This window comes from Arvicola amphibius, chromosome 4 (assembly GCF_903992535.2).
Source record: "Arvicola amphibius chromosome 4, mArvAmp1.2, whole genome shotgun sequence".
NCBI classification, from domain to species: Eukaryota; Metazoa; Chordata; class Mammalia; order Rodentia; family Cricetidae; genus Arvicola; species Arvicola amphibius.
In genome coordinates, this window is record NC_052050.1 from 128,150,288 (window position 1) to 128,177,192 (window position 26,905).

Genomic DNA, 26,905 nt, shown 5'->3' on the forward strand with positions numbered 1-26,905 from the left:
GCTAGACGGTTACTAGATTTGTAATGCACCAAAGAAGCCAGGGAAACTCATTCATTGCTGTACAGAATACCCTACATTCTCTGCATAATATTCTCTCTGTGTACATGCTATTTAAATAGCATCTATGACTTAGCTCCTCACGGTGTCCCTGGAATAACTCTCACACCGTGTCCACCACACACCCTCCCTACAGGGCCATATTCATTGCAGAGGCTCTTTGGGTATTCTCCTCCCTGTTTGCTTTGAGACAGAGAGTCTGTGTGCATTTCTATCGGCAGTTCCATCAACCGGCCCAGCACACAGTGTAACTGTAATACCTACTCAAGGGTTGAAGCTACCAGCAAATGAGGAGACCCTGTTCAATCATTGGCAAGTCTGTGGAGGAGGCATTTCCTCTCAGATGCCCGTGCTAGGATGCATCACAGCCTAGTCACACATTTTCTATCCGGCTCACAGAACCTCAGGGCTATCTCCTGAGACCCAATTCCTTGAGACATATTATGCATTGCTGTGCAAAGAGGCCAATGAACCAATCAACGATGAGCTCATCTCCAAGCACCCCAACCACGAACTCCAATGAGGGGACTCTGAAGATGGTTCTCCTGCCAACCATACCTGCCGTCCAGTCCCCAGGCATGCTCAGGGAGCAACCAGCGGTGCACTCAGTCTGTCCGTACCCTTCATAGAACTTGGTCAGTGGGAAAAAAAAGACATTATTAGCGAGAGACAGCTGTGTCTTTGCAAGAAGGAAGTTTTACTAACTCCCGAGGAATCCCGGCCTCTGAAACCTTCTAACTTTCAGTTTAGTAAGTTCACTCAGGAGCATAAAATGCACCCAAGCATCTTCACCCCCATGTCAAACACTGGCTGTAGTCCATGTGGCCTTCCCACTCAACGTACTGCAGACGGGATGGGTCAGTACCCATCTGGGAGTAGCCCTGTTCTGCTAAGTCAGGATATTACACACGTCCTGACTGTCAGCACGAGCCCTGCACTCTTCTCTAATAGCTTCTCAGCACGGTGTGTGGGTAGGCTTATCACTGATGACCCATCCCATCACTACAGCCATACTCGCCTTACCCTAGTTAAAACTACACATACATCTTGGCTAGGGCTATTATTCCCCTAGGAAAGCTGGCATTAACCTAATTCCAAACAAAACCAAGGCCTACAAATGAGGAGCTGGGAGGCCTGGGAAGACTGAACACGTGAGGCCAAGGAGGAGTGAGCTCAAGTGATCGAATGTACAGCATGGTGAGTGAGCTCAGGGGCAACTGCACAGAAAACAGAGTTAAGATACAATGGGGCCGTCTACTGAATGTCTGAGCTGTTTCTAAGTGTCTCACCGCACAATGTCTGTGAAGTGACACGGTGGTAACTGAGCCACTGCGCAATGCACTCGCGCATCATGCTGCACAGTGACAGTGTACATAAATTCTTGTCTATCCAAACATGGACCCACAGCACTACACAGCCTGAGATGCTCGGGTGGTGTGATGAACCTCACCTGACAGCCGAGAGCTGTCCTCAGAAACGTCAGCACCGTGGCGGACACCGGAGCCGCTCCCGTGACCATCAGCCGGACTTTCCCACCCAGGCTTGACTTGCAAGACAGAGAGAAGCCAGGGTTACCTATGCAGAAGTCGGAGCTCCTCTGCCAGACACTTGCTTGGGACCCCATGTCCCAGCCAGCTGTCCTGCAGCTGCATGGATAGGACTCTAGCTTGGGACAGAGCTGTAGGTATCCACAGCAGGACCCAGAACTGAACCCATTCCTCCTGAAGCTGCCCGCATCCCCTGGCAGACGTGGCACTAAGCGAGCGCTCTGCTGCTAGATGTCTCAGGGGTCAGATATGGCAACTACCATATTTCTGGCATTTGGGACAGCTCCTGAGATTACATTCTTATTCTCAGGCTTAAATCTTCACCTCAGGAGTGGGACATTTGTACCCGAGAAGCTAAAGGAAGATGAAAACACCCAGAATCCTTCCATCTAGAACAGCTGTAGCACTGCTCAGATATAGACAGAGAACAGGTTCCTCCTAATAGTCCTGTCTCTAACTTTCAGACAGGTGCCAGAAAGAGCGGACATGTGCTCTTTCTTGGCTTCCTATCTACTCCAATCCAAACACTCGTGTGTGTGTGTGTGTGTGTGTGTGTGTGTGTGTGTGTGGTGTGTGTGCATGCGCGCAAGCACGCGTGCGTGCGCGTATGATTGATCTCTCAAGGCTGTGATGAGCACGCTAGCAAGCATTCCACTACTGAGCTGTGTCTCTACCCCTCTTTTTACCTAGAATTTTGCAAGAAGGTTTCACTAAGTTGCCCAGGCTAGCCCTGAATTTGCTATCTTCCCACCCAGGCCTCCTGAGTAGCTGAAGTTACAGACCTGCCCCATTCAGTGCTCCCCCACCCCACGCACACGCACACGCACACACGCTCACTTTACGTGAGACATTCATGAGGTGAGAGCCTATCTGCTACCTGTATCTTGTGAAAGATGAGTTTATCCCACAGGCTGTTGTTTCTGATGATGCCGCTGCGAAGCTCGGCCTCTTTCCTTTTGGAGGCGAAGTCCAAGAGCCATCGCTTCACTGTGGTGTTTGCTTGTCCAAAGATCTAGTGAGGCAAGAGGAAAGGTTTGCACAGCTTCCAAGATAGCCAAAACCAAATGGGCAGACAGCAGTGTGCTGTAGGCAGCACGCAGGAGCCATGGAGCCGCTGGAGGGCGGACACGGCTTCAGAAAACTACTGCTCAGCCCCTCTGGCTGTGAAGTATAAATCTGCCCCACTGCCCAGCTCTATAAGAAATGAAGACATGTCCGCAGACAGCTACACACAAGCATTATGTTTACAGCAGGGTTACTTGTAGTAGTCAAAACCTGAAACCACCCAAACACCTGTCATTAAGGAATGGCTAAATAAACTGTCTGACCATACAGCGTAATAGTAACTGGCTATAAAAACATTATAAAACACTGAAATGTACACTTTGAAGGTGTGGTATTGGTTGCTCAGGAATCTAGCAGGTAGAGGTTGGGTGGTAATGAAGGGTTCTTTTCCAGGGTGTTGAAACTGACTCTGGTGAGGTTAGGAAACTCTGGAAGCACTCAAAGGTTTGGAAGGCGTCGCGTCGATGCTCCCCACTGTAGCGCCCACAGGGACATCCTCCAAGCCCGCTGAATGTCCCACCTTCACTGCTGGGATTGAAATGGGGCCTCACGCATGCACTTCACTGTGAGTTTTACCCCCAGACCCCAGACTGCACAACTCAAGAGGACAAATTGTATACTATGCGAATTATATCTCAATGCACTGTTTCAAAGGGTTTTTGGAAAGCATGGATTTTAAAACTAACATGGTTTTTTAGAGAGGGCGAGAAAAGGAAATGGGAAAAGTGTTCATAGCACCCACTAGAAACTCAGATTAAGACTGGCCATGCCATGTGCTGATCTTGCCCGGCTGAGCAGTCTATGCTAAGACAGGAGATGCCACATCTTCTCATTGGCACCATGGCCTGGACACTTCTCTCGGTGAGGTGAAGGGACACTTCATGCATGCAAGGTTGGTGGAACAATTAATAAAACCATCTTGTAGTTGTTTGTGTGTGAATCACTCAGCACCTTGACGAAACAGGGGGAAGGTCCAATTGTCTGGTTCACAGATGGGAAGTGAAGCTCACAGAGCTTGTGAAAACAAGCCAAGGTGCAGCTTAGGCTCAGCATCTGCAGAGCGTGCTGTGTGTCCCCTTAACAGATCTGTGCGGGAACAGAGGTCCACTCCTGCAGAGGTGTGCACTGAAGCTCTATGAGAGTAAAGGGACTGCTGATGGCTGTAGAACCCTAGTCAGACTGGCGCCGGGCCTCACAGTCCCACCTTCTGCCCCCCACACTTCATAGTCTGGGACTCACTCTGTCAAACATCCGGTTCAGCAGCCTTGGGACCACAGGGAAGATAGTGGGCTGAAGCACCTTGAGGTCCTCCATCAGAAGCCTGATATCTCCTTGGAAAAATCCTATCTTAGCTCCATGACACAGCATTACACACTACGAGTGAAAGCAGACAAGCGTCAGCATTACACGGAGGGCTCCCCTGCGCTCAGACTCACAGCAGATGAGCCCACAGCATCAGTCTTTCCAACCAGCTTCCAGAAACCGTAGAACTCCCTAAATATGCTGGTTTCTTTAAAAATGTGTCAGCATTTACTTGCCATCATACAAACATGGAAATTGAGTATTTTCACCGTCCCAGTGACACAGGAGTTAGTATGAAACTGGGGTTGGAGGAGCTCTTCCTACTGGTAATAAGACAGGTTATCTGGGGCTAACAAGCTACATCTGTTGGATGAGTTATGTTATTTTATATTCCTCAGATATTTTTAACCTTCCAGGAACTTGAAAGCCTATTTATTCTCGAAATAAAAACCTCCAGACCAGACTTATTAAAATCTCATTTCCTTTTTTGAATCTAAGTAAAATTTTCTGAAAAAGACACTGAATTAGCTTGGGTCAGAATTCCAAGTGGCTGGCCACAAGATTATCCCACATGATGCTTTATCTCCTGCAAACTGTACTGGCGCCCAGACAGACTAGACGAGCCATCTATCTGTCTGTCTTAGGTTCAGAGTGAAAAGATTCGCCGGGCGCTGGCAGCACCTGTGGTCTGTGCATTCTGCGAGCCTAGCGCTGGGGAAGGGGGAGATCTCTGGGACCTGGGACTCACTCCTCAGGCTAGGCCGCTGGCCAGAGAGCGCCAGAGCTTTTTCACGTGGGTGCTGGGAACCACCTCACATCTTCATGCTTGCAGGACAATCATTTCTCTTTAGTCAGCTTTCAAATGAGGTGCACAGTTATGTGCGCACAGGGAACCCAGGCGGAAGTCAGTTAGACACCATCCTTTCCCCAAGGGCATATCGAATGCCAGTGAAAAGATTCAGCCAGTTTGTACGCGAGTGAGAAGCACAAACAAAAAGGGAGGCATCTTCCACAACAGGGGCCCCCCGAGACGCCAGATTCAAGGGATTAAAACATTTCCTTTGGAGATGGGAACTAATATGGAGACCCACAACTGGCAATGTGCAGAATATGAGGGACCCTGGAACACTCAGTCCTAAAAGGGGTGTCTCCATCAAGCCCTCTCCTCAGCTCCGGGAACTCCATGGGAGAGGAGATGGAAAAACTCTAAGAACCAATGAGGACAGAAGACACCAAGGAAACCAGGCCTTCTAGACACATATGACTGATGCACACACGAACTCACAGAGACTACGGCAGCATGCCCAGGGCCTGCACAGGTCTACACCAGGTGGGGTTCCATCACTGACCCATCACTGATGGGGCAAAAGCTCCCATCCATAACCCAGCAGCTGCTGAAGAGATGGCTCAGAGGTTAAGAGCACTGCATAACCCAGCAGCTATCTCCAATTGAACCCTGCTCCAAAGGAAAAATGAGGTTTCCCCATGGAGCTTTCCTGGATATACAAATCACACAAAACGGAGGCCCCTCGCCAAGAAGTAGATGACCACCACCAACAAAACCAAAGGGATTTTTTAGAGATGTTTTGTCTCATAATGCTTTGGGATTTTTTTTTTTTTAACTTTGTCTTTTGCTTATCTATTATGTGTGTGTGTTTATGGGTTTTGTCTGCCTTGTGTATGTGTGCCTGTGTATGTGTTTCTGGCACTTTTTTTTTCTCTGTGTGTATCTGTTTGCTTTATTTGTTTTATGTTTATTTGCCTTTTTTAAAAAAAATCTGGCCTGTTGGTTTTCTAAAGAGAGAGAGAAAGAAGGCATGGAGTGGATGGGTGGGGAGGCAGGGAGGATCTGAGAGGAGATGAGGAAGGGGAAATAGTTCATACAGATCAGACTATAGCATATGGAAAAAGTTATTTTCAATTAAAAGGAAAAAAAACCCTTCCTTTAATAATAGTTCATCTGCAACCATGTCCTATGGTCATTCTTTCAATGTTCAGACTCTCCAATTTTATTTTATTTTTTTTAAATATTATTTATTTATTTATTTATTTATTATGTATACAATATTCTGTCTGTGTGTATGCCTGCACGCCAGAAGAGGGCACCAGACCCCATTAGAGATGGTTGTGAGCCACCATGTGGTTGCTGGGAATCGAACTCAGGACCTTTGGAAGAGCAGGCAGTGCTCTTAACCTCTGAGCCATCTCTCCAGCCCCCAGACTCTCCAATTTTAAACTGCAGGATTAAAGTTCAAATACCCAGGTTGGAACTAGAATAAGGATTCATAGTCTTTCTAACGCTCTGCCATCACAGATGGGATGGAGTGCAGAGCCTCGGGTCCAGACGGCGCGGCGCACCACACTCACCTGCAGCTGCTGCTCATACATGTGTGCCAGTGGCAAGAATGAAATCTGCGTGTCACTGGCATTCAACGTCAGTACGCTCTGCAAGACACAACGACTTAGCGGGGCGCACACGGACACACAGGGAGACACGAGAGATGCCTACCTCTACAACGTTCTCAAACATATGGGCGAGAGGCAAGAAAGAGATCAGAGTATCGTCTGGGGAAGCAGTGAATGCACTCTGAAAGCAAGCACACCAGCGAGAAGAGAAGAGTTAAGACTTCCAGGATATCCCCATTTTCCTCCAGAGCAGGGCACACGGCCCCTCAACACTCAGCACAACCGATTTCTACTCATGTCTTTATTTTTTTCTCACCAAAGAATCAAAAGTAACTTAAAAAAAAAACAGTATTATTGGGCATGGCGCTGGAGCCTTGCACAAGCTAGGCCAATGCTCTAACACAGGGCTCTATCCCTGTCTCAAGGCAACAGCAGGCAGAGTGGACGTCATCGCTCACAACTAAGCATATCTACTTCAGCACTGTTTTCCCCTCTGTGAAGAAAACTTTGCCCAAACTGGAGTGTTGAGGGACTGACTGTGTGCTCTGCTCCTTTCAGCTTTCAGTTACAACACCCCTCTACCAGGAAGTTCCCACTGCCCCTCAAGCAACGTTAAGATCCACTGTCTGACAAGACAGCACTGTTATATTGCAAAGGGAGAGCACGAAAGGTTTCCCAGGTCCTCTTACTTCCAGAGTAAATGGTTCTACTGGATGCGCTGGATCAGTATTTTTACCTTAAAGCCTCCCTTCAGCTCAGGAAAACACTCAACAGTGGTTAATGCAACCTCAAATCTGACTTGAGGAGATTTGTTCTCCTATAAAATCCTATAAAAAAAAATGAGCCTACAGGCAGATTAAGTGTGGATGTCTAGTGTTCCCTCAGGGTGGGACTTCTGAGGGATGGGTGCAGCGAGGGTTTGCACATAAGTGCATGTTATTAGCACCAGAAAGCTTGCTAACACAGCTGCAGTCATGTCAATCAGAAATGAAGTGTGTGTGTGCACGCGCATGAGTGTGTGCATATATGTGTATGCACACGCGCATACATGTGTGCATGCGTATGCAATTTGCACTGCTTTCTAGGTAGTATACTCTTATCCCTAAAGTGGGATCGGTCTTAATAACAATGTAACCCTAAGTGGGGTCACTGCCTATGGGATGGGTGGGTTATAATTTAGGTTTGATCTAATAAAGTTAGAAACGTATCTCAATTAGTATTTCTTACTGTGAAATTGTTACATAATGAGATCAGACCCAGTAATATCCATATATGTGTATGTGTCTATATGAATGTGTGTGTGTGTGTGTGTGTGTGTGTGTGTGTGTGTGATGTGGATTGAACCCCAAGGCCTCAAGGATGGAAAGCTTGCTTTCTACTGCTGAGATACATTTCCAGCACTCATACTTTTAAATTTTCTGGTATACCACACACACAAAAAAATCACATCAGTGTCACAGTTAGAAGTTTTGGAAGTTGAGCTTCTTCTTCATGGTGTAACTATTTTCAGTGAAGCTCTGATATCGCTGCAAGCATACTTGAACTTATCTCTGCAGGCCTCCTGGGAAATTCACATTTCATTTTGGTGGCGTAGTAAGTGCTGAGCTTTGTTTATACAGCATACCCCACGAAAAGGTAGGGGGGTGAGAATAAGAAAAGTGACAGGGTAATAAAATTAAGTCTGGAAGCACCCTCAAAAATCAACCCTCAACAGCCACCAAAGAAAGATCCACTCCCCTAAACCATGAGGTACAGACAGCCTTCTGCCACAAGCAGTAGGGGTTAGAGGATGCTCCCAGGAGCCTGCAGCAGCACACTGTTAAATGAGAAGAGAGCGCCTTTGCATAAATAAGCATGCATCCTATCTCTGCTCCCCTAAGCCCCAGGCATCCGGAACAGGGCCCTGGTGTGACTGGATGGGGAGTAGGCTCCGACCCAACAACCTGGCGTCTCCTCAGAAGAAGAGACACTGGAGCACCCAGGAAGAGGCAGCCATCTGCGAGCCAGGGAGAAAAGCCCTCACCAGGAACCAAGCTGGCAGCTGGACCTGGATTTCAGCCTCCTAAACGGAGGGAAATAAACGTCTGTTGTTTATGCCACATGGGCTACAGTGCTTTGTTAATGGCAACCAGAGAGGACTACGACCTGCGAGAAGAAACCTGAAGAGACAGGGCATTGACTCGACTTTAAGACTTTAATCTTTCGCATACAGCGGGAGTCACACTGACCACAGGACAGAAGGAGGATTTAAAACCTTCAGTTGTCTTTAACACTCACTGGTAACTTAAACAAACTAGGTTCCTTACGCTGGAGAAAGGACGTTGAAAGGTCTCTCTCCTTTGTCTTTTCCTAAAAGTACTTATAGAGTGACATCCAAACAGTCCCCACACGAAAGCCACCATGAGTTCCATATGGTGATCCATTCTAATGTCACAGGAAGGCTTATAGGATTAGGTCCATAGCAAACCATCTGAGAAGAGGGGACTTTGAGTTTTATGTACAATGTGGACCCACTGGGGCAGGGGAGGCTTCAGTACTTTCTCTCCAGGAGCCTAAACGCAATCACTCAATGTGAAGAACCATGAAGACACTCTAGAGAATTACCTGTGTCGATTTAACAAAAGCTGAACAGTCGCTAATGATGTTTTGGTGAGTGATCAATGCTCCTTTGGGGTTGCCTGCAGGGTACACAGGGAGCAGAACAAGGTTAGATACTCCAGCGAGAGCAGCAGAAACCCTCTCCCATTAGGGGCTTGGACAGCTCTGCTGTATACCTGCTGGGCAGCCGAGCAACCTACGATTCCTTGAAGGAAACTTACTATCAGGAAATTGCCTTAAACATTCTTCACTAAGGTCTTTATGTGAGTCAACAGGGCATGAGAACTAGGAATTTCATTCTAGGTAGAGCGCATTTGAGTTCAAGTTCAGTCAATGCTGAATTAACCACATGGCATGCTCAGATTCTGAGACTGCCTCCCAGAGAAACAAGATGACCTCACTCGGTCCGCGTCTGTCTCTTGCTTTCTTGTACCCACCAACAATTAATATACATTACCCAAAAGGGAGGCAGAGAGCACAGACTTCCAGATACTGCTGTGAGGTAAGTACATCTCAAAATATACCTGTAGTTCCACTTGTGAAACAAATAACTGCAAGATCTTCTGGTACTGGAGGCTGAAGAAAATTTTAAGAGACGGGATACATCAGAATAGAATATACCAAGCAATAAGGTGTCACCCCACATTTCCAACAGTCTCCAATATGAATAGGCATTGCAAGGATCAAAAGGCTGTAACCCAGAGTAACCCACAATGCTTACCTTGGGCTTCTTTCTGTTCACTCTTCCAAGGTCCTTAATTAGAGAGAGAAAGAGAAAACCTCAGTATTAAGATTTTCTAACTATTCAGAGCAAAGTCAGGGCTATGGAGATGGCCCAGTGGTTAGGATCATTGGCTGTTCCTCCAGAAGACCTAGATTGGATTTCCAGAACCCACATGGAAAAAACCATCTGTAATTCCACTTCCAGGGGATCTGATGCCCTTTTCTGGACTCAGATGGTGCACACACGTGCTTCACAGACATACACGCTGGCAAAACACCCATACACATAAAATATAAAGAGTAAAGTACCACAGGTTACTGCCTTTACTGTAGATTTCACTCTCTGCTGGCTAATTAAATGAATGAGAGCAACGTTAATGAGCAAAAGCCATAGTAGCTATTGTTCTAGAAAGCCAGTTTCCAGTCTTGGAAACAGGATCGATTCCAAAGGCAGCAAAGTCCTCTGCACTGGATTTCAGCCCCTCTTCCTTTTCCTAGGATGGCGTTTAGCAAAGCTTTGCTCCTGACCTTAAGCAAAGACTGGCCGGTCCTCAGTACCCTCTCTCCTGACTGTCTGGCTCTACCTCAACAACCTCTGCACAGGCAGAAACACTCTGCTGGATTTAAATGCCAGTCATGTTAGGGAGGCTCAGGTTTCCATGCTCCACACACAGGGGAAGGAGGATTTGTGCACTCTGAACTGAAACAGGCTGCAAGGAGGATGGAAGGCCACTTCCGGCATGGGCATTAAGTGGGATCTAAGCTTTGTCCCTAGTTCCTAGATACAGTTGCTCCCAGTGCAGACTTCTGCTAATGGGTATGTGTTTCTGTTTACTGCATTAAAAGTAGCCTTTGTATCCAGTCACTGAGAAAACGTATATTCTTTTCCTAGGAAAAGTAAGCAACTTAAGAATGCATGTGGAGTGTGCTGGCATCTACCACAACACGGAAATTGGATGGGCATGCTCAGGGCTCATTGAGCTCCACCTAGCACACTTCTAATCAATTGAAATTACACACATCACAACCAAAGATTAAAAACAAGAACAATGATGTCTAATTAGAAGTCAGCTAGGGTTGGGCACTGCAGCACACACCTATAATCTGAGGCAAGAGGACAGCTTGGCCCAGGAGTTCCAGACAAGCCACCAGCTTAACACAAAACAAGATGACAACAACAAAAGCCGCTCCACAGTCAACAAGGAGCTAAGGCAACGTACTTCTGCAAATGATTGTCCAAATAAGCTTTATTGACTTTGTTGGTTTCTACTCATCGATGCAAACTTTTCTCTATTTTGTTGCTGCTGCTGTTGTTGTTGAGGTAGGAGCTTACTCATGTAGGGCAGGCTGACCTCGAAATAGCTAGGGAGCTGAAGATGACTTTGAAATGATCCTTCTACTTCCTCTTCCCAAGTGCTGGAACTACAAGCATGCACCACCATGCCCAGCTCATCTGTTCAAAGTTCTTAAAGGACTTCTAGAACCTTCAGCTGATGTGGAGTGAGATAAAGCCATAGTCACAAGCAATTTGCTTTTAAATTAGGAAAGCCAACATGACCTCCATTGGTACATTATTTGGGGTGATAGCTTTGGAGACTTAGGTCTGTCTTGCTATTTCTTAGAAAAAAACTCAATTACTTTTAAAAGTGGTCATTTTTGGCTAAAAATGAATAAAACTGAGTTCTAGTGAGTGACAAGCATATTGGAATACTTATGAGTAATGAAATTTGTTACCTAATAAAAATATAGATGGGTTGGTGAATATGGGGTAAAGTAATGCTGAAGCAGATGTGTTAAACCTGTAACCATAGACTATTTAGTAGGAAGAAGAGAATATGGTTTACTCAACAGGGTGTACATCTGAAATGTTCATATTAAAATACACAAGATGCAAACATTCCGAAATGCCTATATCCTACCTTGATTCTGCAAATATATGAATTAATATAAGTATATATTAATGAAAATGACCCCACAACCAACCGTAATGCAAACTTTAAATTCTTTTCTTCTCAGTTTTACTTACAAAATGTCTAAAAGGCATAAATTACATTAAGCAGGTCAGTGTGTGTGAACCAAGATTTTAATACAAACTCCGTACTACAATTGACATGCATTCATCAAAGTCATGTTTTAATTTTAAAATTATCTCTTCATTGTGCTGTGGTTACAACAAGACAAAAGGAAAGGACAACAGTTGAGTGTGCCTTTTGGAAGAGGAGACAGAAAGGCAGGTTGGGGAACGGATGTTTCAATAGCATGCATGGAGACTACAAATTACAAAAGACACTCTAGTAGAAAATGTTGGTAAAAAGCTAGCGAAACTCTAATTTAAAAAATGAAGCCTAGGCAAAAATGCATATGGAGTTGTCAGTACACTGCGTGTGAATATGTAAATGTGCACACAGTGGCATGTTGGTGTTGGAATAATGAGTTTCCCTCTGACTACTGGTTCCTTGGGAAAGGTCCCACGGACCCTGCTCTGTAGCCTCTAATCCTCTGTAGAAGGAGGAGGAGTAGACATTAAAAATCAAAACCTATTTATAACAGTTTCTCACAAAGATTTATATCTTCGGCAACAGTGCAGTTTCCTCTTGGATGCACGTGGACAAGGAACCTCCTGCTAGCTTCCTTGCTTCCTAACCTAAGACAGCCAGTGTTGGGGTCAGATCCTATGCAACCCACTGATATTCCTAGAATGTTTACCATTAACATTGTGCTTAAGCTGAAAATAAACCATATCGAAAGTAACAACAAAAAGATACATAAATGAGCTGTGCCAGTTGGTTTCATGTCGACAGGACACAAACTAAAGTCATCTGAGAGGAGGGGGCCTCAATTAAGAAAATGCCTCCAGAAGACCGGCTTCAGGCAAGCCTGTAGGCATTTCCTTAATCAGTGATTGATGGAGGAAGGCTCAACCCATTGTGGGTGGTGCCATCTCTGGGCCGGTGGTCCTGGGTTCTCTAAGAAAACAGACTGAGCAAGCCATGGGGGGCAAGTAAGTACACAGCACTCCTCTACGGCCTTGGTATCAGCTGCCATCTCCAGGTTCCTGCCCTGACTTCCTTCAGTGATAGGCAGTGATGTTGAAATATAAACCTTTCTTCCCCAGCTTGTTTTTGGTCATGGTGTTTCATCACAGCAATAATAACCCCGATTAGGACAGAAATCAAGCAAAAATCCATGTTAAAAAGGTGGAGGAAGGGAATGAGGAGGGTGGGCAAGAAGGGTCTGTTAGTAGCCATCAAGACTGGTTTCCTGAGGGTAATCCCCCACCCCCACCCCCCACTAGGTGGAGAGAATCAACTCCAGCAAGCTGTCTTCTGGTCTCCATGCCTATGTTATCACACACACACACACACACACACACACGGGGAGGGGGTGGAGAGAGAGACAGAGACAGAGACAGAGGGACAGATAAATGATGAGACAATCTGTATCTGGCTTGGTTTCAGGGACCAATCAGCAAGTAAAAGGCAGTCAAGACCAAAAAGAATATACAAGATACAAGCTAGAAACTTCCACCCGTGTGTGATTGAAATTCCAGTGCCAGTGTTTACTGGCATGGCTCACTGGTGCCAAGTATAAATAAGAGTACCACAGCCCCTTTTGTGATATATTAACACTGGGCACTGGGCATGTTACTGTGCTGGTCAGTTCTGTCAACTTGACACAAGCCAGGACCATCTGGGAGGACAGGACTTCAATTGAGAAGATGCCCCCATCAGATTGTCTATAGACAAGTCTGTGGGGACATTCTCTTTATTAATGATTGATAGGAGAGGGCCCAGCTCCCTGCAGATGGTACCATCCCTGGATAGGTCGTATAAAAAAACCAATTGAGCAAGCCATGGGGAACAAGCTAGTTGGCAGTTTCTACAAGGTTCTCTTGCCCTGATGTAAGCCAAATAAAAACTTTCCTCCCCAAGTTGCTTGCTTACTATTTTTTTCCCCAAGACAGGGTCTCTCTGTGTAACAGAACTGGCTGTCCTGAAACTCACTTTGTAGACCAGGCTGGCCTCGAACTCACAGAGATCCACCTGCCTATGCCTCCCAAGTGCTGAGATTAAAGGTGTGCACCACCACTGCCCAGCCTTGGCTATGGTTTTTAACACAGCAACAGAAAACTGGGGCAAGTGATGAGTTCCTACGTTTATGATCCCAGCATTGGAGAGCCTAAGGCAAGAAAACTGCTACAAGTTCACGGCTAATCTGGGCTCCACAGTGAGTTGAGACCAGCCTCAGCTACAGGGTGAGACCATCTTTTAAAAAAAAAAAGAAAGAAAAAGAAAAAAAAAAAACCAAGCCAAGCAGAACAGACAAGGAACTCTGGGCGTGCAAACCAAGTCTTTGTTTAGTGGGAAGATGGGGATTTTTGTCCTGTATCTTTACCATGGCTGACCAGCACTGGGTACCACATCCAACCCTTCAGAGAAGTGGGCCATGTGGAAGGACTCACCTCCAGGGCCTTCAGGCTGATGATTTCCACCCCACACTTTTTGCCTCGTTCCACTAGATCACTGCCGTAGGAGTCCATGATGACAATGATTTTAAGGCAAGGAGTTAGCTTATTTTCTACACCTTCTAACAAGAGTTTGGCCTTTTCTGCCTTGTCAGCAAAAATCACAGAGAGCTCAGCTGTAAATGAAGAGGGGACAAGAAATGAGCCCCAGGACGTCAAGAGCTTGATGATAAGATACGACACAAAGACACTAAGCATGCCGGGGGTGATGCAGATTTAAATGTAACATCCCCCTCCAAGCAGATCTTGACATGTAAAGGCACCAAAGCGAAACCCATAACCAAGACAATGGTCACCCCAAGATCAAGGACATACCTTTGTTCACTATGTAGGTGATGGCTTCGGCTCCAAGGGTATCGTAGAGTGGAACAATCACCATCGAATAAGCAAAGCATCCCTGCTCGATGATCACCCACTAAACACAGTCATGGAAAGAAAACACGATGTCTTACCAGAATCATTGCAAAGGGCAATATTTCAAAAGTCAAATCAGAAGCATCTACTGCAGCAAAATTAACATCTGTCTGTCTACCACTGTGTTTCGGGTGCCAGGAGGGTTCAAAACAAACACTCGCTTCTCCTTTTTTAGCTTCTCTATTCTTGCAATCTTCTTAAGTTTTTAAGTTAGCCTACAAAATCTGCCCCTTCTTAAAATCAAACTGCAGTCTGCCTAAAGAAGAGAGGCAAGTGTGTGAGGTCAGGCCTAGTAAAAGACAAGACTGCCTTAGAGAGCAGCAACTCACTGCAGCTTCTAGACAGCGGCAGACACCTTGGCAGGAAGAAACCCTACTGTATCTGTTGTGACAGAGTCACAATTTGGAGCATGGGGGGGACCGGGAGAGAGAACAGCAAGAGACCTGTAATATCCAAGGCTGGGAGACCAGTGAGCAAGCATGCTGGATAGAAGCCTCGTGGTAGGCACGGACTGGAGTGAGCCTGAGCCACAGGGTCTGGCTCTACTCCAGCGCACAGAACTACTGAAGTATTCTGGACAGCACAGTGGCTGTGGGGTTTGAGGAACATCAATCTCACAGCAGCGTGTAGTGTGGCCTGGGAGCCAGGGAGGAAGAACACCTGCCTATCAGAGAAGAACGTTGTCTTGAGAACAATCCTCCCTAGTAAAGCGACCAGGGAAAGCGGTGAGCCAATAACCGTTTCCCTTGCCACTAGCCTCGGCAACTCGTGAGCTCCCAGACATGCGGGCGGCCCAGCCCCTCTTCTTTCTCACTCACAACTCCTCCAGACACCCCTTCATCCCAGCTGCACTTTTCAAAGGACACCACAGGACGCTATCACCACACTGAAAAGCATACAGCTGCCATGGGCGAGGAGCCACTGGGTCACATGCATGTGGCGTGGATCTGGGACTGTGTCTGTGTTTTTAGAATTTCCTCCAAGGTGCCACTCAGGGCTCTGTCCAGAAAGCACTTCCTGGCCGACCTGCCATGATCCTTCCCTGCGTCCACACTTAGATTTGAGAGAAAGCATCTATTCCTTGAGATAAGGGGTATGCTTGTGGGTGATCAAAAATTCTACTGAAGTAAGCTTTTTGGATATGTTTCTGAGATATGAAAGAAAACAAAATCATTCCATGAGACTAAGGGCAGGCCAGCTGTGGACAATGGTATTTCTTTGCAGAAAATGAGATTCGATCTAAGAAGACATTTTAACTAATGAAAACAGGAACAACACATGGGGAGCAGAGCCAGGACGCAGCAGATAGACAAATAAATTTGAGGCTTGAATTTTTCCAAGGCAGCTGCGGCTGACGCAAGAGTGTTAGAGCACAGACAGTGCTCTAAGCGGGGCTTCCCACTTCAAGTCCCTCTATTTTCTTTAAATTATTTTTAAGTGTATGTGTGCATGCACGTACACACATGCACGCACCCGTGGAGACCAGAGGAGTTGGACTTATAATGGTTCTGAGCCACCTGATGTGGGTGCTGGGAATCGAACTCTGGTCCTCTGAAAGAGCAGTGTGTGCTCTTAACCACTGAGCCACCGCTCCAGCCCCTCAAGTCACATTTCTGAAGTACTAAGTGTGAGCCTCGTAGCCAAAGAACAGCAGTATGTCGCCATCAAAGCCAGCTCAGAGTGGGTATTTCAGGGTATTTAAGTTTGGAAATTCGAGTTAAGCCCTTTCAGGAAGAAAAGTTTGCTACTAACAAAAATGTACCCAAAATTTCTACTCTAATTTATTAATGCCTTTTATCCAGAAGGGAAGGGACATCTGATTTGACATTTTTTCCCTAAGGATTTTGTTTGATGACCTGAATTAATAAAAACATAAACATATAAACAAATTATGGGGAGGAGACAAATGATTTTCTTTTTCTCTTGAAAGCTTAAGAAATTCTCCGTTTAGGTTTTCATACCTACAAATTTCTAAGGAAAAGCCACAAAGCCCTATTCCCAGCAGAAAACAGACAACAAAATCTAGTCCCCAGCAGCTACAGGCGTGAAATCACGGAGAACCGTGGAAGCCCTGGATGGCAAAGGAATCGTGGTTACTACCTCAGGTCTATTTTGAGAAAAGATGCCGATGAACTGCTCCGGGGAGGCCTTGAACCCCTTCTGGATCAGCGCGGAGCCTATGCACTCAGCCAGTTCTTCAACCTGCAGGAAGAGGAGGCAGGCATTATTAGCAAAGAGGAGCGTTCTCACGGCAAGGCCTTTAGGAGCTCACCAGGTGACATGAGTGTGTCGGCTGCAAGCAGAGCTATTCAGAGAAGGGAGCTAGCCCTTTTTAAAAACTGTCTGCACAACACAAGGTTTTATTCACCCACACAGCATTAATGGACCTGGGTATATTATTCTGTTTGCAGGTCCCAGATGACCACAAATCAGGGCTTTCTATGTGTGTATGTTTCTATTCTAGTGTTACAAAATGAGCATACAGACACAGTTCCCTTTTCTTTGGGGGAGGTTGCTGCTGGTTTGTAGTGCTGAGGGGAACCTAGGGGGCGTGTACACCCTAAGCAAGCATTCCAAAATGACCTGGTCTCCAGTACTTGATTTCTCCAGCTGGTTCAGGCTAGCCTCAAGTTCAGAGTCCTACCCCTCCAGCTGGGGGGGGGGGGGGGGAGGGGCGGGATCACAGGTATGTATCAAGAGGCCTGGCTAGACTTTCTTATAACTTTGAAAAGTGACCAAACCCCTCAAAACCTGTCATTAGAAACAGCTTTTACAAAAGAAAAAAAAAGATTAAGCTTTTATTTGTTTGTTTGTTTGTTTGTTTGTTTGTTTTTCAGGATAGGGTTTTTCAGTGTAGCCCCGACTGTCCTGGAACTTGCTCTGTAGAAACAGGCTGGCCTCAAACTTATAGAGATCCACCTGCCTCTGCCTCCCGTGTGCTGGGATTAAAGCACTGCTGGCTAAGGCTAAAGTTTTCATCTACAATCCCATTCTTGAGAATTTCTTTTTCGTAAATAATACAATCTTAGGAGGAGATTTTTAAAGGCCTTAGATGCAAAGAAACACATTTCAAAATTACCTAAAGTTGAATAAAGCCAGGGGGGAAGTAAAACCCGCTGGGTGGTGAAGCAAATGAGAATATTTCCCAGGAAATGGCAGACAGCTAGGGTAGCTGACAGATATTACAAGGATGAGAAAGGGACCGCGCCCAGGGCAGTGTCGGCAGTGATGATGGGCAGTGAAGGTAGAGGAGAGCCAGCACCGTGAGACCAAGTAAAGCCGGCCACGAAACGCAGGATACACATTCATGGCTACCCGCTCACCAATTCCTACTCTACAGGCATTTTAAAAAATTTTAACATTAAAACATTAGGCCGGGTGGTGGTGATAATCCCAGCACTTGGGAGGCAGAGGCAGGCAGAGCTCTACAAGTTCGAGGCAGCCTGGTCTACAGAGCAAGTTCTAAGACAGCCAGGGCTACACAGAGAAACCCTGTCTTGAAACACCAAAAAAAAAAAAAAAAAAAAAAAAAAAAAAAAAAAAAAAAAAAAAAAAAAGACCTTAAAACATGGAGTTCTTTATCCTCAAGAGTACTGAAGGCATAATATGCGTATAGGAAAACAGCCATGCCAGCCTTGCCAGGAATCCCGCCAGTTCTGGTACACAGCACTTTGCTAGTCCTACCTAAGGGACTCAGAGTGACCCTTGTCAGGTGACAGCAGGTGGCATAGTGTCTTCTATTCTCTACCAGTTCACAAGTCTACATTGTCAGGGACTGAAATCTGAAAAATGCCTGCAATTGTTCGCAGGGCTCAATGGGACAACACACACACACACACACACACATACACATTTATGTTTCTAGAAAGAAGGTCCATTTTGCTCTTTAAAAAGAAAATCTCAAAGATTCTTACTTTCCTAAAAGTCAGGCTTGTTAGGCAAGTAAAAAGTAAAATGAGATGAAGATCTCTACAAAGCCATAGCCGGCTTCAGTGCGCTCCAGCTCTGTGCCTTTGCCAAGCCTCCGGCAACACCTTCAGAACTCCGGGGACTTTCAGTGTGTCCGGAACACCAGTTAGCAACAGGCGCCTTTCTCCTTCCTCCTGGCCAACAATGACAGAAATAACGCAGAGAGCACGAGGGTAATCTGCGGGGCCTGAGGGCTGCCGCTCGGTGCCTCGTGTCCAACACATGGTCTTGTTATAGGGACTCTGGAAGCAACTTTCTTACTGTTTTGAGGTGGTCTCACTCTGCAGCCCAGAGCTGGACTTGGCCTCAGTATGTATCCAAGCTGGCCAGGAACTCAATGATCCTCCTGCCCCAACGTTACCAGCGCTGGGAGCACAGATATGAGTCAACACTGACTAATGAAAAAAAAAAAAAACTGGATAGAAACTGGTTTGGGCTTTGGTAAAGTCAAACAGAAAGCGGGAAATCCCTCTGGTCACGTGAGCTCCCAGCTCTGTCCAGACAAGGTATTAAAAGCTGATCTCCCTTGTCTCTCTTGAGAGACAGATACTACCCAAGCAAAGTGTTGGGTACTCTCGTCCACCTTCTGAAGACAGAAGAGGACAAATCCAGGGCTGCAAGCCAAGCAGCTCTGACAGGTGCTCCTCCCAGGCTGGGGTTTGTGGCTCCAGAGGACAACTCCCTCCATGTTCACACCCTCAGACAAGCCAACTACTAAAAACAAAGAGGGAGAAAGTCAGCTTGTGTTCCTGAGCGCCAGAGGATTACCTGGTCCCAGCACAAGCAGCAGCGGAGCCCAGGGACAGAAAAGCCATTTCCTGGACAGCTGTGTAGGAAAAAAGAAGGCAGCTAAACGGTGCTCGCAGCTGCGCCTGCCCATCCCGAGGCCAGACCGGAAAAGCAACAACAGCTTGATTCTGTGTGTGTAGCCATAATGAGAATAAAAAAAATAAGGGGTGACGTCTTCCTGCTCTGTGACCCACTACTTACGAACTGATTCAGACAGTGACAGCTGCCGGTGGGTATGAATAAGTCTGTGCATAGCCAGATCCTAGCTTAAGATTTATGCAGACAGAGAGGGGTCTTCTCTGAACACCTGGGCTCGTCCCTATGGCTGCCAAGGGGTTAAATGTCACACCCCAGAGAGCTGGCCAAGGACAGTTCTGAGGATCAATGACCAAGTGCCAACTTGCCCACAGCACACCTGATTCTGGTCTTGCTTTCGCCACTCACACTATATGAACATGGGCAAGTTACACCTTTTCATGGGGGCATGTTTTCCTCATCTATAAAATAGGGGGACACTCCAAATTGGGGTTTCTAAGTCTCCTGGCACTCCTCAGGCAAAGACGAGTCATCCCACGCCAGGGGTAGGGGTAGGGGTAGCATTTGCTTCTGGAGATCTCTAAAATTACCTGAAAAGTTATACTTCCCAATAAATCCATATAGGCTGCCAATCGAGTGCTTCAATCTATCAGTTAGTTTCCTGGGATTTTCTATGCTCTGTTTTTCCATAGATGCTTAGTGGAATTTCTGAAGTGCAGCATGTTTCCTGTCCCAGCAATCTTTCATTAGTGTGCTGAACCAATCTACAGAGCCATTTGTACCGGTGGAGTCTAAAATGGACCCCACAGGTTCATGTGTTTAAACACTTGGCCCCTAGCTTGTGGCAGGACTCTGGGAAGAGGCAGAACCTTTCAGACATGGGGCCTATCTGGCAGATGTAGGGTCACAGGGACTGGCCTTGGGTTTAGGCTAGCCCTGCTTCAGACTGGGCTTGGCTTTCAGAGTGGCTGAGATGTTAACAAGCTGTATAATCCACCTGCACAGCTAGGCACCACGCCTCCCTCACAAGAACTGAGTACCCACACACCCGAGCTCAAATCGATCTCTTCTCCATTTGGTTGCTTACATTGAGTATTTGGTCACAGACGTGAGGAGAGCTATCCGAGCGAGGGAACTCACCTGCTTGTAGGAAATCCATTCATAGGGCTGGTTTGGCTTTCTAGAACCTAAGCAAGGGCCATTGTCTACAAAAAGAAAAAAACAAAGTTGAAGCAAAAGATAGATGGCTTTGACCTTTAACTATTCCTGCATTTTACTGGCTTTTCTCTTTATTCTTCAAAGTACCAGGTAGACTCTCGTCTTCAAAGTAGAAATGGTGAGTTCAGATTAGAAATGCCTCCCCCAGTCTGAAGTGATTTTTATGTTTTTATTAGCTCTGCTTCTTAAAAATAAGGGGGTTGGAGATAAACAGAGGGAAAAGGCGGATATTAATATGACCGACTATTTTGTTGTTGGGTTTGGGTTTTTGGAGACAAAGTCTCTCTACCACACGGCTCTGGCTGTCCTAGAACTCACTTTGTAGACCAGGCTGGCCTCGAGCTCACTGAGCTGTGTTAAAGGTGTGCACCGCCACACGGTTACAATGACTTCCAAGAACATTTAGCCTCTGACTTCTTCCTTTAAGCCAGTGGCTGAGTGTAGCTACACACTACTGTGTTCGGAAGAGGCAGCCACTCTGGTGAAGCTTCAAGCATTCCGACTCAGAATGAAACGCTTCCCCAAGAGCCATGCGTTGGAGGCTCAGGTCCCAGATGACTGGCTTTTGAGAAGTGATGAAGGCCTGAGGGTTCTGACCGAATGACTGGGTTAATCCCTCCACGTGCTTCTAACATGATGGAAGCACTGGAGATGTCCCTGAGGATAACACCCTGCCCTGGCTGCTTCCTGCGCCAAACCCCAGCCCTGCTAACTTCCCATCTCCCACCCCAGAGGGAGGAAGGGAAGGAAAGTGAAGATACCACAATGTCTAGGTCTGAATGTCCCAGTCTGACTCTGTAAAGGTGTTCTGATTTGGTGTGGGGACCTGGGAGGACTGGCAAAGAAGACAAAGAATGGTTTTGTCAGGGGCTGTGACAAGCCTGGTCCTATTACCTAGAGAAGCATGGCACACCAATGGATTCAAGTGTCAGCTGTCAAGAAAATGGGATGACATGAGAGGGCTTGCTGACCGTTCCCTAGTAACAGAGCTGACAAAAACGGTCCTTCCAGACTTGCTTCAGTTAACAGCACTATGACCAAGGTTCAGGGGACATGGGAGGGTCAGCAGCTCTGTTTCTCAGATGGGAGACCCCTCAGCTATAGGCACTGATGCCATTTTATTCCTCAAGAGCTAAGACGGGCAAATTGCAGCCAAGGGCCACAGTGAACAGATGGCTGTTTTTGTAAGCAGTGTTAGTAGATCACAGCCTTATTAACTCATCCACCTGCATCTATCTGAAGCTGCAGAGATTATAAGGCCCCAAACGCCTAAAGCCTAAAGTACTTACTGTTTGGCTCTTTATGGGCACAGCACACTGATCCCGCCTCTAAAACTGTGGCTAAGCAGCAGCTTACCTGCAAACTTGAAAACCATCCATACCCAGGCCCTGCTGCCAAAATCTGATATAACTGGATGGCTTTAGTATATTGAAAAAGTGTCCCCAGAGGACACTAACACCCAACTAGGTACATCTTAAAAACACCAGGTTTAAGGGGTGGGAGGCAAGAGAAATGGCTTAGCACTTAGAAGCACTGGCTGCTCTTCCAGAGGACCCAGGCTCAATTCTCAGCCCCTAAAGTTCATCTCTTAACTCTAGTTCCAGGAGGTCTGACGCCCCCTTCTAGCTTCTGTGGGTACTTCATGTAAAGGGTGCACAGGCAAAAGAGACAACATAAAAATAATTCCAAAAAATTAAATTAAAATTAGGTTAAAAAGCTCTAGGCTAGCTTCTCCTGCCGTTGAACAAACTTCTGACTGTCTACGCAAATGTTCCTCTATAGTATTTTAAGATCACTTAAGAACACTAAAGTTTAGGATAAAATGTTTCTTGGAGGAAAAAGGAAACACTGACACAAAAAGCAGCTGCCTTTAATCAATGCATATTAAGAAAGCTTACATTTCCTTTTCCTGTGATCTATTGAGGATCACTCATTTTCCAATTAGACAAGAGACAACAGAACAAAAGGTTGTCTAAGAGTCAGAGGTACAGTGTAAGTAAGCCCTATCCTTCTAGGTACACCACACTCTCTCTGTCTATGGAGGAAAGGCTGGACATAACTTACGACACATATATTTTCATGGAGCTTGATGCTGGCCTGCTCTACCTCAGGGAGATTTACTGTCATTGATAAACTCAGATCTTGATGCTAACTTCAAAAGGTTCATGCAGTCAATGATACACAAGGGAGTTTGCTTTCTCTTTACAATGGGCTAATGAGTCTTTTATAGGAATATTTGGCCGAACACAAATCAGACTGCACCAGTGTTGAGCAACAAACAGCAGGTGCTTCTCGAGTGCATACATGTCTTCTGGGGCACAGAGGAACAACCTCCCCGGGTTCCTGGCTAAGATCACAATCTAGCTATCAGTGGCAAAAACCAGAAGCTGACGTACAGATCTTAAGATCTATTTCTACAGAACCATAAAAAAAAAAACAAAAAATAATCCTTAAAAAGAGTGTTCCTTCATGGACAACACACTAATCGAGTACCTACTGTGGACAGGTCCTTCATGGACAACACACTAATCGAGTAGCTACTGTTGACAGGTCCTTCATGGACAACACACTAATCGAGTACCTACTGTGGACAGATCCTTCATGGACAACACACTAATTGAGCACCTACTGTGGACAGGTCCTTCATGGACAGTACACTAATTGAGCACCTACTGTGGACAGGTCCTTCATGGACAGTACACTAATTGAGCACCTACTGTGGACAGGTCCTTCATGGACAGTACACTAATTGAGCACCTACTGTGGACAGGTCCTGTGTCAGTGCTGTGGGGAGAACAAAAGAGATGGGCATGTTCCCAAGGAGCACAGGCTGGAGGGCAAAAGGCAGGGCATGCCAGGCGAGTAGCTGTGTATGGTGAGGGGTTATCGCTGAAGCAGATGTGAGATGCTGAGAGGAAAAGGGGGAGATGCCCCACTGGGACAGGAGTGGAAGTGGCACACCAGGAAGATGTTTATAGAAACAGTGAAATGCATCAGGGTGTTAAAGGTACCCACATGTCAAGAACACTAGAGAGGGTGGGGAGAGCAGACTTATGATCTAGAAAGGAAGCGCATGAAGACACATGGGGAAGGACCAGCCGTGGTGTCACCTGAGAGCTGATTCAAGGTGGAGAGCTGGACAGAGGCTGTAATGGAGGCAGGCATTTGGATAGCAGGGGTTCTCAACGGTGTTTCTGATGGGGTACTGCTTCCCTGGAAAGTTAGTAGCTCTCTCAAAATATGTATGTTAATGGCCCGGTAAGCTCGAAAAATGATGGACCAGGTTGCCAATTAACCATTTTTTTAAAAAAGCTATAGGAAACACTGGAGCCCAGTACATGTGATTCTCCATCAAATATAGGTCGTATTTGGTGATGGAGGATATCTGGAGGGTCCTATGAGCTTTGAGACTGGCGCTGACAAGTTACAGGAGACAGGACATGGATGATGCTGGGAATATGGAAGACTGGCAGATGTGCCTTTTTGCAAGGAAGGCTGCTCATTCCTCACGAGAAACAACAGCAAAGGGTCGGTCACGACAAAGCAGCTACAGGCTTACTTGACACCTGAAGGCCCCTCTGGAAGCCTTCATACAACGTTCTGACATCATCGTAGATGTACACCAGGAGCTTGTCGCTGTCGAGGAGCGCTGATCTTCGAGCACCATCAGTACCCTATTGGGAAGGACAGGGGCAAGCAGGATGTTAACAAGAAGCCCACAGCATGTTGTCTTTATAGAGGTGCGCGCTGCGGCCAAATGAAGCTAATCGACACGCCTATTTTTTTTTTTCCCCGAAGCTTGCTATTTATTTGCGGTACAAACACTTATAATCTCCTGTCCTAGCGATTCTCAGGTAGATAATACACTCTAACGAATGAAGGCCATGATACTGCAGAAGAGGTTCTGTGAGTCTATTTTTCCTACTGTGCCACCATCGATACATGCAATTACTATTCGTCGGTTGGATGTAAATACAAAAATACAAACTGCTGTGCAGTGACCAGCAGCTGAATAAAATAAATTTGTCGATGTGCCAATGTAAGCCAGCTGTTCCCTTGAAGAACCAAGGCGGCTTTGGAGACCGAGTCTAAGACAGCATGGCCATGAGTGGAATCTTGAGGAAAGAAAATGGATTTAAAAAAAAAAGCTGCTCACAGATTTATAGGTACTTTCACTGCCAGACACAGCTGAAGGGAGGGAGAGGACACCAGGACACTGCCACCACCTCACATACTCCAACTGTATTCACCAACAGAACAGAGGACGGTCCTGTCAGCTTGGAAGGAAACGACAGCTGGCTCAATTTTACTTCCACGAACCCCTTCATCCTTCCATGAGGATCCCCTACAGCTACTGCTCCCTCTCATCACCAAATGCAATACAGTCCACGAGAACCTTCAGCTACTCGAGCGGCACCTCAGCCATCAGCACTAAATGAGTGTGAGCAGACGCAAGTCTTTCCAGGTGTTTATGGGCAGCTTGGACAGGTGGGCACATCTGCTGCTGAACACCTTCATCTAAGCTGTCTCCACCGCTGGGGCCTAAATACAACTGCCACGTACAGAGAGTCCTGATGGCAAACAGAATGTCAGTTCCTAGCCCCTCCCCAAAGGGGCAGGAGGAGCTACCAAACTCTCTAGGAGATGCTACAGGGGGTCCAGAAAGGCACAGGAAACCTCAGATATTCCCTCTACACTGGTAGGGAAGAGCTCAACTACTAGGTTAGTGCCTTCTTCCTAGTTCACATTTTAAAGGGGGGGCCTCCCATTTACAACACCCAGGAAAGCCTTAAGGGAAATTAGAACACGCTACGAAATGTCCAGTACCACAAGAAAGGACTGTCCTAAAACCAAAGAGATTACTTCTGGCTTGAGGTTTGGTGAAAGAAAACAGGAAACCACCCCAGCAAGCCGGGTCAAAGAGCCACACTGTCCTTACGACACGGAGCTCAGGATGGTGCCTCTCATGCCACTCACCTACTCATCGTGACACGGAACCATCCGTGGCATTTCTTAATACAATGCCATCTCTTTAAAAGCGAAGATGACACCTGCATTCCACAGAGAAGCTCTCACAGCCCTAAGTGGAGCAGCTGAGACAGGTAAACAGGGAGTCTAAGACTTCTGCTATGGCCCCTGCAGCTTCATGTTTTGGATGCCTGTCCCTGGGCCAGTGGTGCTATTTTGGAAGGCTGCTGACCCTTAAAAGGCGGAGCCTATCTGGCAGAAGTAGGTCACCAGGTATAGGCCTTTGAAGGTGACAGAGATCCTCCAGTTCCGCCGGAGCTCCCTGCATCCTGTCTGCCATGGCCTGTCCAGCCCCTGACACACAACCCAACTGCTATGAACTAAGCTGCTCCATCAGCCTTCTGTACCATGGGGGACTGACACCCTCTGAAACCATGAGATGTGGTTCATGAGCTTCCTCCTGCCCCCCTCCCCCGATTCATGACACAAAACTCATACAGATATGAACAACAGGAAAATGGTGCTGTGGCTTTGACTGAATCTGACTCTTGGACTGCTGGAAGGATCTGCGGGAGCGATCTGCAAGACTCAGGAGACAAATTAAGAAAGCTTAATGAGCAACCACGGAGGGAGTCTGGGAGATGAAAATGCCTCGGGACTATGGACGTGAAGACTGCTCGTGGATTTTCAGAGGGGCGAGGGCTCCACTAGGAATTAGATGAGAATTCACGTGTAGGACGTTCTGGTAAAGAACTTGTCTATACTCTTCCCATATCCAGAAAAAACATAAATAAATGAAGATGAATTAAACAGTAACAGTACTAACTAACCAATTTGGAGGAGAAAAATGTAAAACTATATAACTTTAAGCTGTTGTATGGTTATTGCTAGCTGCTCTTTTAGTCAGCTTTACTGTGAGACTTGAGAACAAAATGATATAAAGAAAGAGAGAGAAGAAAAGGTAGAGTTTGGCCAGAATGGGATTTTATTTAAAGTTGTAAACAAGGTAATTGTTAAAGAGATTGACCACTAAAGAAAAGCCAGGTAATGTTTACCAGGACAATAGAAAAGGAGCCCTGTGGACTTTTCAAGAATTGGAGACTTCACCCACCAAAAATTCCTGGACCCTGGGTTTTGTATATCTCACTATCAAATTATATATACACACCATTTATATATCTATCACCACCATTTACATAACACACACACACACCATCATATACATATACATGACATGAAGGTATTTAGAGGAAGGCAGAGGGTATGAGAGAGAAGGTGGTTCAACTAT

General features: G+C 46.3%; 1 protein-coding gene across 5 annotated transcripts in view; it reads right to left on the reverse strand.

Moving 5' to 3' along the window:
* Window positions 1–26,905, reverse strand: part of Acsl1 (acyl-CoA synthetase long chain family member 1) — a 69,672-nt gene that overhangs the window by 8,828 nt on the left and 33,939 nt on the right. For 4 of the 5 annotated variants that reach the window (XM_038326359.2, XM_038326361.2, XM_038326360.2 and 1 more), the window contains exons 3-15: window positions 24,209–24,323; window positions 20,572–20,636; window positions 16,738–16,839; window positions 14,539–14,638; window positions 14,161–14,339; window positions 9,697–9,729; window positions 9,500–9,551; window positions 8,982–9,055; window positions 6,481–6,558; window positions 3,909–4,043; window positions 2,482–2,616; window positions 1,508–1,603; window positions 616–688 (exon numbers count right to left, since the gene is read on the reverse strand). In XM_038326359.2, coding sequence (XP_038182287.1) covers window positions 616–688; window positions 1,508–1,603; window positions 2,482–2,616; window positions 3,909–4,043; window positions 6,481–6,558; window positions 8,982–9,055; window positions 9,500–9,551; window positions 9,697–9,729; window positions 14,161–14,339; window positions 14,539–14,638; window positions 16,738–16,839; window positions 20,572–20,636; window positions 24,209–24,323 — 1,237 coding nt within the window. Of the gene's footprint in view, window positions 1–615; window positions 689–1,507; window positions 1,604–2,481; window positions 2,617–3,908; window positions 4,044–6,338; window positions 6,417–6,480; window positions 6,559–8,981; window positions 9,056–9,499; window positions 9,552–9,696; window positions 9,730–14,160; window positions 14,340–14,538; window positions 14,639–16,737; window positions 16,840–20,571; window positions 20,637–24,208; window positions 24,324–26,905 lie in introns of all 5 variants that reach the window. The other variant, XM_038326364.2, reaches the window with a different exon arrangement.